At 37.3% G+C, this 16,692-nt stretch overlaps 1 protein-coding gene across 6 annotated transcripts in view; it reads left to right on the top strand.

The window, feature by feature from the left end:
- LOC118735860 overlaps positions 1-16,692 on the top strand; it is a 548,047-nt gene that overhangs the window by 507,605 nt on the left and 23,750 nt on the right. For 5 of the 6 annotated variants that reach the window (XR_004992653.1, XR_004992652.1, XM_036465840.1 and 2 more), the window contains 4 exons: positions 7,236-8,708; positions 13,555-13,797; positions 13,921-14,285; positions 14,370-14,952. Coding sequence is in view for 4 of the 6 variants with exons in the window: in XM_036465840.1 (XP_036321733.1) it covers positions 8,420-8,708; positions 13,555-13,797; positions 13,921-14,285; positions 14,370-14,952 (1,480 nt within the window). In the remaining 2 variants the exon portion in view is untranslated. The remainder of the gene's footprint in view (positions 1-7,235; positions 8,709-13,554; positions 13,798-13,920; positions 14,286-14,369; positions 14,953-16,692) is intronic. The other variant, XM_036465842.1, reaches the window with a different exon arrangement.

The raw sequence follows: 16,692 nt of genomic DNA, 5'->3' as shown, positions 1-16,692 counted from the left end.
TTGCCTTGATCCAAAGATAAATGGTGGGGTGGACAGTAAAATATACATAGTTGCTGAAAGACTGCTTAGATATGCGTGTACCTACTTATTTATATTCTAAAGAGCCACGAACTTTCTATTGCATAGCAAACAAAATTTTATAAGAAAAATATATTCAACTAAGTACTCGAAATTAAAAACAATTCCGTTATTATCTTATTAAATTTGTATTCCTTACACTTAATAACCGCAACCGCCCCCTTATACTTTTCTCGAAAGTCACTCGTATGTACAATTTTAATTAAAAAATCACATAAAGTGAAAATTCTCAAACAAATCATAAAAATCACGTCAACTTAACGTACATGCAAACATACATACATATGTGCATACATACATATGCACGTACAGATATATATGTATGTATTTAATATGTGGATACTTGTATAAACATTTCATAAAATTTGAAAAAGTTGCGATTGAACGTTGAGAAAGGGTTGGTGCGGGCGAAATTTGTTGGCTGAAAAAAAAAACGAAAAACAACTACAAATAGATGAAAAAAAACTACAAGTGGCAACACAAAGAATAATTATTGACTTAGAAGCTATGTATGTAGAAATATGGATGTATGTTTGTACGTACATTTTATATATAGTTCTAAGTATTCGCTAGCAAATGTACACTCTTTGCATTTAAACGTACTCGACTTTATGTACTTAAAGTATTCACAATGCATATACATATGTATATGGACATTAGGGTGGTCCAACAATGCATGTGAAAAAAGTTAATTCCGAATTTGAATGCTTTCACCACCCTCACGCTCACCATTTCAAGACAAGCGGTCAGGTACAGGAATGACTTTTAATTTCGATGAATCTGAATTTTTATTTTTTTTTTGCTGGAATAAATTTGTTGGCCTACTTAAATATAAGTTATTTTTTGAATAAAAATCGATATATGGGTATTTGTTTTAAAAAAAAATAAAAAATTTTCGATATTCATTGTTATAATTTTTTTGTTTATTTTTATGAAAATTTTTTCGAAATTATAGTTTGCAAAAAATATATATTTTTTTGTTCTTTTATACTCTTTCACAGGAAAATAAGCACTTTGAACTAAAATCGAGCTGAATCCCCATTTAGTAGCTAATTTTTTTTTCGGAGGTATGATTTTCCTAGTTAAAATACATTTTTGAGGTACAGAGTACAACGTAGGTGTACGACGTTTATGTGCACCAATTTACATTACATTATAATACATTGTACATATTATGTACCTCAAAAAAAGTACTATTACTAAACAAAAAAGTCATATCTCCGAAAAAAATTTTGCTACTAGGGATTCTGCTCGATTGTAGCTCGAAGTGACGATTTTCTTGTAAACATTTCGAAAGAAAAATATACATGTATGGTTTCTGAAAAATTTAATTTCGAAAACATTTTAATAAAAAATTTATAAAAATGAAAATCGATAATTTTACTGTTCTTGACGTGGCAACATATGAGTGAAAAAATTTTTGAAATCCATTATTCCCCAGATATCGATTTTTATCTAAAACAAACTGTTTATAAGACGTCCAAAAAATTTTGACAAGCCAAAATCCCCAACAATGCATAAAAAAAATGAATATTAAAAAATGGTTACATAAATTATTTATTATTATAATTGAAAGTCTCCTGAAGGGAGTTTTTTCAATCGAACAATATTAATTTTCACGGAGCCTATACCATTTCTTCGAAAAATTGTTTTTGTTTTTCCCCCATATAAAATACATTTAAGACTTTGAGCGCTTCGCGCGATCTCTAAATATTTTTTATTTCAAAATTAAAAAACAGAGGGTTTTTCGGTATAGCACAATCATAGGGGTGAGAGCACTCAAATTCTGACTTTACTTTTATTTTGGATTACGCTAATCCACATACATGCATACATTTATGTGTACATATACATATTTAGATACTTACATATAAACACATTTCAATCATCTACGGCACAAGCTGTTGCTTGCTGAAGGGGGTATTTTGTTGAAGTGGGGCACCCCCACCCACTGCCACCTTCTCCGCCAACGCTGCCATCGCTGCCATCGCCAGCACCTTCACCAACAGCAGCAACAGCCAAAGCGGCGACGGTGACAGTGACAGCCCATGCGACAGTGACGACGATCGCTTGTGATTATCACACTTTAGCAGCTGACGCTCGACAGCGCACAGTGCCAGCCACATAGAGGTTATCGCAAATCATCAAAGAACCGACCTATGTAATATATGTACATATGTACATATAGATATTTGCTTATACCTATGTATGTATGTATACATGGAAGTATAGAAACAGTGGGTGGAGGTGCGGATTAAACGTGCTTATATTTTTGCGATTCCTCTATAGATATGAATTATTATTATTATTTTGATTATACTTATTTCAATGTTTTGCTTATCTATCTACTTCAGCGTATTAATTTTGTTTCCTGCTTTGCCGATTCGTAGAAATCAAATATATATTGCAAACATTTCTTTATATAGATTTTGTTCAATTAATATTTTGATCTTTAAAGTATTGTAGTGCAGTTAGCTCCAGAAATATTTAATTTTAATTTTTCGCCGTATGCAGCTGAAGGTTACATTTCTAAAAATTCATGTGGCATGTATGTTTGTAGCTATAGATATATATGTATATATGTACATATATCACAAATGATGCAAAACAAAATCAAAAACTGCTAAAAATTGCTTTAATATGTAGTGATTATGTTTGTAGGTACCTGGTAAATTCAATGCATCCAAATTTTGGCATTCAAAATTATCTCTTTATTCTTTAAAGATCAAAAACATTGAAATATAATCCGCCATTTAATTAAAATAAAACGTCTGTCTAAGTGAGTGAGTGCTATTGGAGATAAGCGGAACAATGGGATATTCATTCATTTCAGCTTCCCCTTGTTTAGGTTTTTCAATTGATTTTTGGTTTAGAATATAAAAAAAAACGTAGTTATGTGCATATGTATGTACTTTTATCACTTCCTGAATGTGCTAAACAAATAATCATCAAAAACAAAGTATCCGCCAAAGAAGTATTGCTTAGTGATAGCCAGCGTTTTCCCTCTTATCGCAATCCCACCTGCGAGGTAATGTTTATTTATTTCATTGGGTATCATTCATACACATACATATACATGGGTATGTATAATTGAAAAGCTTATCACCTCATCCATTTATAATTTCAACAAACCTTTCTGGTATTTCATAATCGAATGATTGGTTGAAGTGCATACCCAGAAATCAATTAGCGTAGTTGGTAAGTTTATAATTGTTTTGGCAGCGGGTTTGTTAAGCTTTTTTAGTTCAATAAATAGTATACGTACATAAATTATATACTATGTTTTTATACTATTATTCTTTTATAATACACAAAAAAGTCTTATTCTCTGGGAAACGGTTCAAATCGGTGATGGGAAGCGCTTTGCTCTCATGGCTTTACATCAGCGATGGGCAGTGAGAGCTTTTACTCTGCACGCGCCTATACAAAATGTATAGAGAGCTTAAAAGAGCTTTGCCCGCGGGCAAGGCGGTGTCCATCACTGCTTTACATACATAAATGTGAACATTTTAAATGGAATATTCACCTGTTAGAAGCTCTTTACATATGCCCATGACTGGATAAAATCAGTCATGTTAAAAACGCTCGCCATTTTAAGAAAGCTCTCCATGGGCGCTACCCTCATATTAAGCTTAAAAAAGCTTTTATAAATATTCTCCCGCGGAATACGATTCAGTCGTAACTAAAAGCTCACCTTATTATAATACACAACTTATAAATTCGCGCACTGGGTAAAAGCTCCCTCTATTCATCAAAGTTTAGAGCCTCCTTCTACCAGATCAGAGTTGGGCGCTTCATAGCCATGCATGCGAAAGCTTTTAAAAGCGCCCTATAAAATTTTTTTTATGGTTGGTACAAAATTAAAGCTTTCCCTTGGGAGCCAATTTTGGGAGCGCAAAATTCTGGGATGGCCTTTAATTTTTAAATTGCATAACTTTTTCAAATGTGAAAATCGAAAATGAGCAATTTATTCTGCTAAGACTTGCTTCGTAAACTAAATTCAGAAAACTGCAGCTCGCCGCAAGGCCATTATATTGTCAAAAATGAACCTGAAGAAGCACCACAAAGATGTGAATATAAAGTTTATTAGTGTAAATTCTTACTTTCCTCATTACCACTTTGAACCTTTGCCGCTATTTTAACAAAGTAGAAATAGGTAAGTCTTCTGACTAATAGATTATTTTTTAACGTCTCAAATTTCTTGGTACGAAAATTATTTTAGGCCAGCAATATTAATTGCAGATTAAGACATTATTTGTATGACAGGTACCATAAATAAGGAAGACTCGAAAAGACTATTTGGTTGGGACGGTGGGAAAAAAGGCTGACAAAGAGTCTAAACTGAAAAACCAGGCGCACAGCCTTGACAAGTTCTATATTTTGGATAAAAAGTTAAAACCCTCAAATCTTAGAGATAATCAATGGTCATCTTCATTTTTAATCGATCAATTTTTTCATACTGATACTGATGAAATTGATTCTGTTTCGGTATCTGAAAATCAAAGCGTCCGAAAAACTGTCTAAGGCTTAGAAAAAGCCCATACTTATTTGATCAGAAGTTGCTTGGAAGCTATAAATAGATAGATTGATATATAATATAAACGAAGCACTGCGACCAGTAGGTCTATTGTGCCCTGCATATGTACATTAGGGTTGTCCAAAATTGCATGTGAAAAAGTAAAGTCGGAAATTTAATGCCGGGGGTGGCGGATTGTAGGTAGGATTGTTCTATACCGAAAAAATATACCCCTATTTTTTATTTTGGAATAAAAAAAATTTGTAAGTGCTCAAAGCGCTCAAAGCTTTTCAGGTATTTGATATGGGGGAAAAACAACTTTTCGTAGAAATATGTAGTGTGAAATTCTTGTAAATCAATATTTTTAGATCGGAAAACTCGGTTCCTATTCAGGAGATCCCCAATAGCCAATTGTTCCTTTAACCATTTTTTCATGTTAACTATATTTTATAGGTCGGCCAACCGCCCCGGAAAATGCAATGGGGAGACCAATAAAAAATATTTAATACATATTAAAAAATAGTTAAATAAACAATTGGGTATTAATACTGGAAGTCTTCTGGGGAGAACTACAGTTTTGCGATCGAAAAATATCGATTTTCAAGAATTTTTTACCATTTCTACGAAAATTTGTTTTTCCCCATATAAAATACATGAAAAGCTTTGGGTGCTTTGAGCACTCCCTAAATATTTACTTATTTCAAAATAAAAAGTAGGGATACATTTTTTCGGTATAGAACAATCCTAGGGTTTGGCGGAATTAAAATTCCGAATTTATTTTTTTTCGACCACTCTAATGTACATACATACATATGCTGCGTTCGCTCGATCTTGGCGGTTGCAATAAATTGTTAAAATATTTTAAGAAAATACGCCTAAGTAGATAACCAATGTCAGTCGGATTTCTCTAAAATTGAGGCAAACATACGAAAAGACAGGCAGACGGACTTTAGCTATGTAAATTTGTGGGTCTATGCTGTCCTCCTCTTATAACTACAAATACTTACAAAAACCGACAAAATTTCGTAAAAATGCCTTAACTCAGTTTCGATTACGTCGGTTTATAACCGCGTAAAACTTGTGCGGGTGCCGGACGATATCGATATCGCTTGAAACTGTGCGACTTATGAGCTGGCCAGGGGCGGCATCATCGAGGTGTTATCGCCAAGAGAAGAGACAGTGGGAGCTCCCTTGACTACTTGTGGACTTCGATTGGATTGAGGGGCCTGGGGTCAGCGCAGCCAACGGTGGAGGAAAACCAAGGCTTACGCTACTGCGAGTTCATTCTGGCCGGGGTTGGACTGGAGACGGAGAATCTCGTAAGGGTACGGAGCCGGATCTCTCGATTCTGGTAGGTCTTCTGACTGGCCACTCCCATTTCGGGAGATTAAATACCTTTTCGGATTCCTTTTGTCGCAGCTAATGGAGGACGACGACGTGGAATCGGAGTCCGGAGGAGCTCTCCGGGATCAGTGTCTGCCGGCTGCGAAACTTCGTTCTCGGCACGCTACGTTTCGTGCTATAACTTAGTCGCAATGGTATAACAACCAGTTATGCCACTCCAGAATATTTTTAGGCCGAATACAACCGACACCGAATAAAATTTATAATACCGCTTCATCGTCATAAAATCACATACAAAACTACCTCACTAAGATGTAAAACAAAAAACAAAAACATTCTAACTACGTCATCTGCTGGATATAGCGAAGTTTTGTTTTGGACGATGTTATCCAAATATTTTTAGTTTTTCCCAAGACTTGCACGTAATGGGTATAAAAAGACCCAGTTGAAGCTCGAAAATACCTGTTTCACCGATGTATAGATATGTACATATATACATACATACATACATTCGTATAACTGTGGGTACTTAATAAACGTAGTCAAATATGCTTACCTGTTCAAATACACATACATACATATGTTCCCCGCAAATTCACGTGTTACAATGCCCCCTTGTTACGCAGCAAGAACAATACAGAACTCTGCCAACAATCAGTAGGCATACATTACCCTCGCCCATTATCGCCAGCGTCGCAGCAAACTATCTATTGTTATATTACGCTTTTTATTATTTATTCATATATACATACATATTGCTTTTATACGATATATATGTGCATTAGGGTGGTTAAAAAAAAAATAAAATTTAAATGTTAAGCTCTCACCCCTAGAATTTTTCCAAATGGAATAGAAAAATACCCGTAATTTTTTGTTAAAAAAAAAGATATTTAGAGCTACCTTAAAGCTCATGAAAACTTCATGCACTTTAAATGTAAAAAAAAAAACACTTCTTAAAAATGGTATATAATTCTTGAAAATCAATATTTTTCGATCGAAAAACTGTATCTCTTCAAAAGAATTCCAGTAATAGTGCCTAGCTGTTTATTTATTTCCACAAAAAACCCCAAAAATTTCAGTAAAAAACTTCATCTGCTTTGAAGTAGTTTTATATATATTTTTTTAACAAAAAAATACGGGTATTCTTGTTTTTCATTTAGTAAAATCCTACGGGGTGAGAGATAAGCATTTTAATTTAGTTTTTTTTCTTACCACCCTAATGTACATATGCACTTACGAACATAGTTATGGTTGTATGCTTATAACCATTATTGTTGTTCTTGTTTTATATCTACAGGTAACCCAGCCAACAAACAATACACTCTGCTACATATAGCTGGCCTCTGCCTTTACATTGTGGTTCATTGTTTCGGCGCTGCTGCTGCTCAACCGAATTTACTCCTCGCTAGCGCTCACCAATCAAGCAACAATCAAACAACTAAAACCATACGACTGTCTGTCTCAGCGATTGTTTGACTGACTAACTGACTGGCTGACTGGCCGGTGAGCCGGTTGTGTTGGTGGTTTTATAGAATAGTACAATGTGTCGATGATGACGATGACGAGCAGCAAGCGTGCTTGGATTGACTGAGTCACTGTGGCCACGGCGGTGGGCAGGCAGGCAGGTATTGGTTGGTTCATTTCATTGTGGTGCTCAGCTGACGCAGTCATTCGACGACGACGTGGAGCTGTGTGGTTGTTGGTGTTTTTGGAGCACGAACACAGCACAGAGTGGAGCTTCGTACGTCGCTGGCGTTGACGTTGGCCGGCAGTTGCATTCGACGCGCCATTCGGAACGGGTTGTTAGACGGGCGGTAGTACCTACATAAGCACCTAAATAAGTACACCGTACGACGAGTGGATATGTACGTGATTGGTGCGACGTAGAGAGTTGGGTTGCGCGCGTCGTTAAGGTCGTCATCGAATTGTAGTGCTTCTGGGCTGTATAGATCATGCCAAATACGGGCCGGCAGTTGACAGGCTAGCACAGTGCGCGAATTAGAATAGAACTGAGCGAGAACGTGTTGGCAAGTGTAATGAAGCTGTAAAAATTGAGTGCCAGCAAAAGAGTGAATAAAAATTTATATAAAATAATTCTGTAAAAAAAATGTGATTTTCAAGCAGCAATTAAAATAATAAGAGTTTAATAATTTTTGCGATTCTAACAAAAAATCTCCAAGTGCGGACAGTATACGAACTACATACATACATATAACAACCGTCAAAAAGTCTCGTGCGTGTACAACATTCCGGTAGCAGCTCTGCACCAAACAAAAAAAAAAAAACAAAACAAAAAAAAAACAAGCAAAAAAAAGTGTGTCAGTGAGTGTACCCGTGTATTTTGCGATTTTCGCTCATTTTGTGTAGCGCAGGCGTGCGCGCCCTTCCCCTTCGACGGCAGCTGTTTAAACAAAAAAGAACAAAAAAAACCCCTTTGTGTCTGTTTTTCGCATTGTATCGCTTTAATTGTTGCCTAGCGAAATGACTGATTCCATAAAATTATCCGAAATGCAACGCAGTAGTATCGAATTCGAACGTCAACGACATTTGGCCAACTGGTTTATCAAGAGTAGCCCGCACATGGCAACACCGCAAACAGCGTCCGCGACGACGACAACAACGACGGCAACGGCGACGGGCGCCAGCGTTGCACTAACAACAAGAACAACAACAACAGCAACAACAGCTGCAGCTATTGGTGCAACAACAGATAACACAACAGCTAGTAATGCAACAAAAAATACAACAACATCGACAACAAATCTTGGAGGTGAGTACCTAGCAGATATCGGTGCAAATATTTGTTGACAAAGAATGAAAAAAATTGAAAAAAAAAATAAAATTAATTGAAATGGTGAAAGAGAATAAGAGGCATTTGGTTGCAAACATGTGCCTGTTACTAGGTAGCACCTTATGTCCATGTGTATGTATGTATGCACAGTGACTCAAACAAATGACCATGTGTTGATTTTTCTTAAATATCCTAATGTTTTTGGAGCTAATGTTTATTTTTGTTATTTTTCTATAAAGTACCGTTCAAGCTTTAACCATATAACATATAAATCACAGTTTCAAGCTTTACACAAAATTTAGGAAAATTCAACAATCTTTTTAATCTGAATCATATTTGGCTACGCCGTTTTATAGCCCATACAATTTTAGTCTAATGACGTGCAAATTTCAACCAGCTAAAAAATTCCGTAGACTTTTGAATTTTTATTTTTTTTTATATAAGAAGTGCAATTTACGAAAATTGGCGTTGATTTTTTGAAATTTTGTTGTTAACGGTCTCGCGCATTTTATTTCACAAGAAATTCATGATTATATGGAAAAAAGTGCAAAAATCCATCACAAAATAAAACATTCTCAAAAAGCCGTTTGATGAAAATTTGTTGAATTTTCCTAAATTTTGCATAAACCTTTAAACTGTGACTTATATGGTTTTGGTTAAAGCTTTCGAATATAAAAAAAAAAAATTAACGCTTGGTCATTTGTTTGAGTCACTGTATGTATCTACTAGCGAGGGACAACCACTTTCAGAATTTAGAAAATATTTCCACTGATGATGAAATGCTCATTGCAATCAATTAATCATTTTAATCGTTCTGGCAATGAAATTGTTGAACTTTTTGCATGACACGCGCTCATTGACAATAAAGCGAGAATGTTTCTAAGTGGATAATGTGATGCATAAACGTGTTTAAATTATTTTGAGAAAATAGCATTTTTTTGTAGTGAACAAATGTGTCCCACGCTCTATACAAAAAAAAAAAAATGTGAATTGTTTATTTAACCTTCAATCCGATCACTAACTTAGTCACCTTAACAAAAAACTTTAGACCTTATTGAAAATATATCAAAAAAAAAATTAAAATCCGACTTCAAATTTATGTCCATTTTTCGATTCTATCGAAATGTTCTAACTATGTAAATTAATTTATTGATGCAAATTATAGAAATTTCAAGAAGTAGTTTGGGAGATGTATATATGTACACTAGGGTGGTCCGAAACGTATGTGAAAAAAGTAAAGCCCCTATGATTATATCGAGAAATATATACCTCTCTTTTTTCATTTCGAAATTTATAGAATTCTTGAAACAGTATAGTTTATAGAACAGTTAAATAAACAATTGGGTATTATTATTGGAAGTCTCTTGAAGATAAACAGATTTTCCCCATTGGAAAATATTGCTTTTCGAGAATTCTATACCATTTCTACGAAAAATTGTTTTTTTTTCCACATACATAAATACATGGAAAATTTGGAGCGCTTTGAGTAACCTCTAAATATTCTTTGATCTCAAAATATGGAGCAGGGTTTGGAACAGACCTAGCGGGTGAGAGCCTTCTTGTTTCTTCAACGGTGTGGTGTTCTCTGCTAAAAAAACTGTAGATGACGTAACCCGACTTTACATTTTCTGTGTCAAAATGCGTATTTTACCCCATTTTCAAATGGGTACCCAAGGGTCTGTAGAGGACTCAGAGAAATGAAGTGCAACTTTTCTTAAAGTTTGGACGTTGCTCTTTCTATTGGATACCACACCCCCTCCATTCTGCCCCCACCATAAAACTACTATAAAAATAACCGAACATTTCCCAATTAATTTTTTGATTGCGATTTAATTTCACTTTTCAAAACGAATCAAAACCGCGCAGGCTAGTTTCATTTTTGGATCGCGGCCTAATTTCGCTTGTCAATATGAATTATGCCTACGCAGTCTAATTTGATTTTTCGATTGCGGTCTAAATACACGCGGCCAGAATTCATGGAGCTCGTCAAGTTAAGGGCGGAAGGGAAATAAGAATCAAAAATTGTGTACGCCAAAATTTGATAGACATTTTATTTTATTATAAAGCTGGCCATTTCTAATAAATTTTGTCGACGAACTCATCACTAAAAAATATGCACAGCCGTACAGTGCGCTTTGTGAACCCTCCATGCGACTTAATCGAAGCGCTTTCGACAGAAGCAGCATTTTTATATGAAACAGAATGAGTTTGAAAGCTAATGTTATTCCCTTTCATGGAAAAATATTGCCATTGAGCCACAATTACGCCTTGACCGTAAAAAAATTTGTCGAAAATAGTGTTCTTCGAAAAAAACATGCATAATCCACCGGATTTATAAAAAAAAGATACAAATTTTTATCTTTTATTAAAATAATATTATAGAATTTGAGACGAGAAGCACGATTCCACTGTTTAAAATTCCAAAAAAAAGCGTTAACATTTTAATTTAAAAAATGCATGTGCACCCTTCACACAATTTCATATCCCTCGATCAACAAGTGCTATTCAAGACGTTTAATTTGAGCCAAAGTAGAAGTCTCTAGGCTCTTTGAAGTCTAATTAGGAGCCAAAGTATAACGATTCTGAAGTTAAACTTTTTCACGCGAATTTTTTTCTAAGTTCGGAGTAAAAACTAGTACAGCAGTTTAGTTTGAAATTGTTATAACTCGTCGTGTACAACTCGCGGCACAATTCTTGAATTGACCTTCTCAATTTTATGATATTTTCAAATATTGTCCAAGACAAGCCTGTTTCAAGAATATTTAAGAACGTATCCGGAATAGTTCGTGTACGTTCTTAGCAAACGACTTGATAATGATACTCAATTTTCTCCGTAGTCAATGTTTTCTACCCGACCTATGTATGTATTTGGGCGATATCTCAAAGCGGTTCCATTGAAATGACAGCCAGAAGTAGTGACATGATATGAAAGATATGCCGATTGAGAATTTCAGAAGAACGTTGGCTATAGAATTGAAATAATAAGCAGGAAAGAAGCTGGCTCTCAAAACGGTTGTAAACGGTTGTTAAAATTTGACCTTACTTACTATTCCTCTGCAAATTTTTATTTCAGAAATTTATTTTGCAATTAGCTAAAGGAGTGATATCTATGCTTCTTATTGGAATATTTATGTGTTGCCATGCGGTACTTTCTCTCGTTCTCATTTTGTGCTTGACCAACCTCTTTAGCTGTTCAGCTGTTTTCTAAGCTGGAAAATGCTGCGCTAAAGGCGCTCTCAAAACAATTTTGCCGGAGAGGGAGCTCAAGTACGGTTCACCGTTCAGTTCGGCACATTTGATTTTGTTCTGAAACAAACAGCTGATGATATTGTAGCCACATGCAGTTCGCTGCAAATCCATATAAAGGAGAACGCGGCAACACGAATCATCAAGTCGTTCGGACAGAAAATCAAAATCAATTTGATTCGAATAAAGAGTGTTCAGCACATTTTTGTCGCGCTCTCAGTGAGACAAAGTGGGAAAGGAACGCGTAAAATTACTAACAAAAAGTATCCGGACACGAACGGTCAATCCGCCTTTACATCCCTAAGTTTCAGATGTTTTTCTCCAGGATTTGACGTGCTGAGAAAATCTGGTCAATAGTGAACTTACCAGGTCTGAAGCCACACTGATATGGTCCTTTCTGCATCTGATTTCTTCCTCATGAAAATAAGTCTCTCTTCCCTCTTTTCTCACGGTATTACTCAAGTGTCGCGCACATTGCCATTGGCTGCAGGGTAGCTTTGAATGCCGACTCTTCCGCAGCGGTACGAAGTGATTGAGAGATGGAATCCCACTGCTCAGAGGCGCATGCGAACCTTAGCAGCAAAAAGGTAGTCAGTGATCCGAGTCGATAAAATGTATCTTCCGTCTATCACAACATGACCACTTTGACTCTACGTTCTTTGATCGCAAGCACCCAAGCGGCTTTGTGGATGCTTCGATGCTGTTTGCTGGAACAACTAACTACAATGTTCCGTGACGCGGCGAATCCCATCAGCCACTCTCCGTTGTTGAAGGTGTTGTCATGAATGCTGAATTTTCCGCCTGTTGGACATATTTGGTCCTTCTATTCCCACTCTGACGTTAAAGTCGCAAATCATTAATTTAATACCGTGGCGAGGGAAGCGTTCATAGTCTTTAGTCTCATCGCCCTTCTCCTCCGTCAGGGCGTACACAACCATGCGGATTGCAGCCGTGCCGCGTCCATTGCATTTCCTGAACTGCGGTATTATGGTTCCTCAACCGAATACACCTTTATATCGAGAGCCGCTTGCTCCAAGACAGATGCCCGCTTGCAGTCGCACCTCATGGCGAACAGACGCTATATACGTCTGTGAGCCCTTAAATCGAATTAGTCGGAGTGGCCTCACCGAAGCTTTAAAAATCAACACTTCTTAGTTAGCCGACTTCAAAAAAGGAGAAGCTTTTTAATTCCCAACTTCAGGGGTTGGTTTGTTTGTGGCTACTAATCTTGACGCCCTGAGCTAGGATTAGTTTTCAATGAATTTCAGGTCGTACATGATGAGCCCGCTCATCATTACGTGACTGTACTGACTGGTCATAAGTAAAATTCATTGCACCTCTTTTCATTATATTTTAATGAGCTAATGAATGAGTCTTACTTTAACAACGGTTTAATAAAATAAAACAAAATCCCGCAGCAGACTGTCACTAGCCACTCGCAGCTAAGGAAACTTTAGTAAAAACTTGAAATTTGTTCTCCCCTGCTGTTCTTTAGTTCTGTCTAATTAACTGTAAAGTGCATTACTCATTCTGCTGCAATTTATTAATGTGACATCCTCACTTCTCTCTCTACTTTCAGGGGGCCACCACACAAATGGCATGTCGTCTTCGGCAGCCAACTCGCACCACCAGCAACAGCAGCACTCGAGCGCCAAGCATCACAACAGCTGTGGTGGCGGCGGTAGCGGCAATCCACCGCCCGTCTTCTTCTTAGTCGCCAGCAATGGCAATTCAAATGGCAATATTGTGAATGGCAGCAAACACAGCAGCAATGCGTCACCGGCTCCTACAGGTGTTGGTACGCCTCCCAATGCGATAAGCGGTAAGTAATTAGTAAGCCGATTTTCTTCATTTTCTTTTTTTATTTCCATTTTCCTTTTCGCGCTATTGTGCGCTACTGCATGCAGATGACTAACTACTTGTACACTTTGCACATTACATACAGCTGTCTCCGGCGGTCCCCTAGGCCATTTCGCAGCCGTCGAGGGACGCAAACCCAAGCTGCGACGCTTCAATTCGCACGACACCAGCGCAAATATGTTCTCAGTGGCGGACTTCGAGAATGCACGGTTGGCGCGACGCAATGAAATCGAAATGAAACAGCGTCTGGCACGGCGCATGCGCATGAGTGCCACTGGCGGATACGGCTGTGCGGCTGGCGGTATGGGCGCGAGCTTGATTGGTGGCAGTGGCTGTGGGCTGGGTGCCAGTGGTAATGGCATGGGTGTGGGTACGGGGGGCGGTAACAGCATGTGTGGCGGTGGTGACTACTCCACCGGCGATAGCAAGGCGTCCAAATATAGCAATGAGGTGAGTAGTTAGTCACTAGCTGACGAAATTCAATGATAGCTATTACCAAACACGTAATTAAATTTGCCTTTGAAATGTTTTCAGTCTCAACACGAGCCATTGCCAGCGGATATTTTCCTCGATCGCTACTCGTTGCCACGCGTTGTACGAATTTCGTATAAAACGAAATTCTCCGACGAAACATTGCAATCGTCCTCCTCGAATGGCTCATCCACAGCCACGACGAATACCACAGGCACCAGCGCCAGCGTTTCGAATTCGTCGGTGAGCGCTTGTGGTCTAACGGTGGCTATTAACACCGGCACGTCCTCATCGACGGCCTCCTCAAGCGGTAATGTGAATGCGCACAGCTCGGGTGCTACGAACACGAGCAGCAGCGGTGGTGGCGGTGGCGGTGGCGGTGGTGGTGGCAGTGGCGGTAGTGCGGATAGAGTAGGCTCCAAACAGCACTCAACGCCACACAATACAACACCTCCAGCCACAACAACTCAGTCAAACACAACAATTAATGGTAATAGCAATACGGATGTGGAGAATCGCGAAGATCATGGTGAATTATTTCTACTCTATCGGCTAATACGACAACGCCATATATTTCATGGGCATAATGCCAAGACTGCTGCAGCAAGTCGCAAGAAAGGTGTGCTTATACCGCAAGAGTTTCCAGGTGAGTCCAATGTCAAATGCGCTGACGCATCACCATTTAGTTATAAGCGATTTTACGGCCTTTAGAGTTTTAAATAGACTCGCTTTGGTTCCATGCACATGACTCATGCTGCAAAGTTCTGATAATGACTAACTGAAAGTGAAATTTGTGAAATTTATTGTGAAATAAGCTATTTCAGGCAAAGAACAAGCATTAAATAAAAAGATTTTTTTGCATAATGGTTCGAAAGCGCAATTAAAGAAGTACACATACATATCTGAAATGAAATTTTAAGCTACTATCTTATGGATATAGCGCCTATGGGTAAGATGCTTTTGATAAATGACAAATTAGTTTTATTTAATTTATTAATACTTTCATTTGGATATATAAACGATTTGGTTATATAAAACGTCATAAAAACTTTCACCGAGTCTGAAATTAAAGCTATAACTCTCGACTACTGTTCCTGAAAATACCATCCCTACATTTTAACCTGATGGTCGCTTATAGTCATTTATTGAATAAAAATAATTAAAAAATATTGGAAAAAAAAATTAGTTAAAGTCAGGTTTTGCTGGTCAATAAATGACTATAAGTGACCTTTGGGTTAAGATGCAGAGACGGTATTTTCATGGACAGTGTTCGATAGTTGTAGCTTTAATTCTTTCTTTGCTAGAGCTTCTCAAATACATATTGCAAAAAGCGCGATTTTTTGACTATTTGACCTCGATTTCCTCAAAGCGTGGACGAGATGAAAACTTTATACTTACGGATTCGTAAGCAGCACATAAAACTCTATCAAAAACAGTTAGTGAATAATAAAAAAATATTGGAACACAATTTTTTAAGTCACTTTTTGCTTCAATAAATGACTTTGGGTCATGATGCGGAGATGGTATTTTCAGGGACAGTAGTCGAGAGTTCTAGCTTTAATTTAAGTCTAAGTGGAAGGTTGTATCGCCTTTTGTTTCTTTGCTAGACATTCCCAAATATTGGCGCATTTGCGGGCCGATTTTGTTTATAATAATAATAATAATAATAAAACATATGTTAGTGTTTGGCCGAGCTTCTCCTCCGATTTGTGGCGTGCGCCTTGATGTTGTCACACGAAGCGGAGGGACCTACAGTTTTACGCCGACTCCGAACGGAGAAGCTGTTTTTCATGGCAGAAATACACTCGGAGGTTTGCCATTGCCTGGCGAGGGACGACCGCTGTTAAGAAAAAACCTTTTTTCTATTTTTTTGCGATGTTGCTTTGACCTGGGTTTGAACCCAGGTGCTGCGGAGTGGAAGCGCACACTGCTTACCACTACACCACAGTGGCCGTCAATATTTGTTGATTTTGTTTATATTAACACCTTATACTAATATTCACTAAAGCAGCTCGTGTTCCAAATTTGAAGCCTCTAGGTAAATTTTTATTATATATGGCCAGCTTTTTTCGTGATTTCTCCCAATGTGCGACGCCGTTCGGCGTAAACTAATAAAAATATAAAACAGTAAGAAAAATCGACAGTTTAGCATAAATTAAAGAAGACTTAAGCAATTTTTTATTCCATTTATGAACAATACTTAATTTTAGTTTTATGGTGCGGTGCAGAAGCATATATCTCGGCAGCCTGTTCGAAAACGCCCTATCTCATAAAACTTTTCAAGAAGGCCCTACTTCAGAATTTTATTGAAAAACATCCTATTTCAGAATTTCAGCCCATTTTCCGTTATTGAATCGAATTCTGTCAATAAAATTCTAAAATCTTG

This window comes from Rhagoletis pomonella, unplaced genomic scaffold (assembly GCF_013731165.1).
Source record: "Rhagoletis pomonella isolate Grant_MI unplaced genomic scaffold, Rhpom_1.0 Rhpom_scaffold_00003, whole genome shotgun sequence".
NCBI lineage: Eukaryota > Metazoa > Arthropoda > Insecta > Diptera > Tephritidae > Rhagoletis > Rhagoletis pomonella.
The sequence above is the reverse complement of the archived record's forward strand: the minus strand, read 5'-3'. Positions and strand labels throughout refer to the sequence as shown.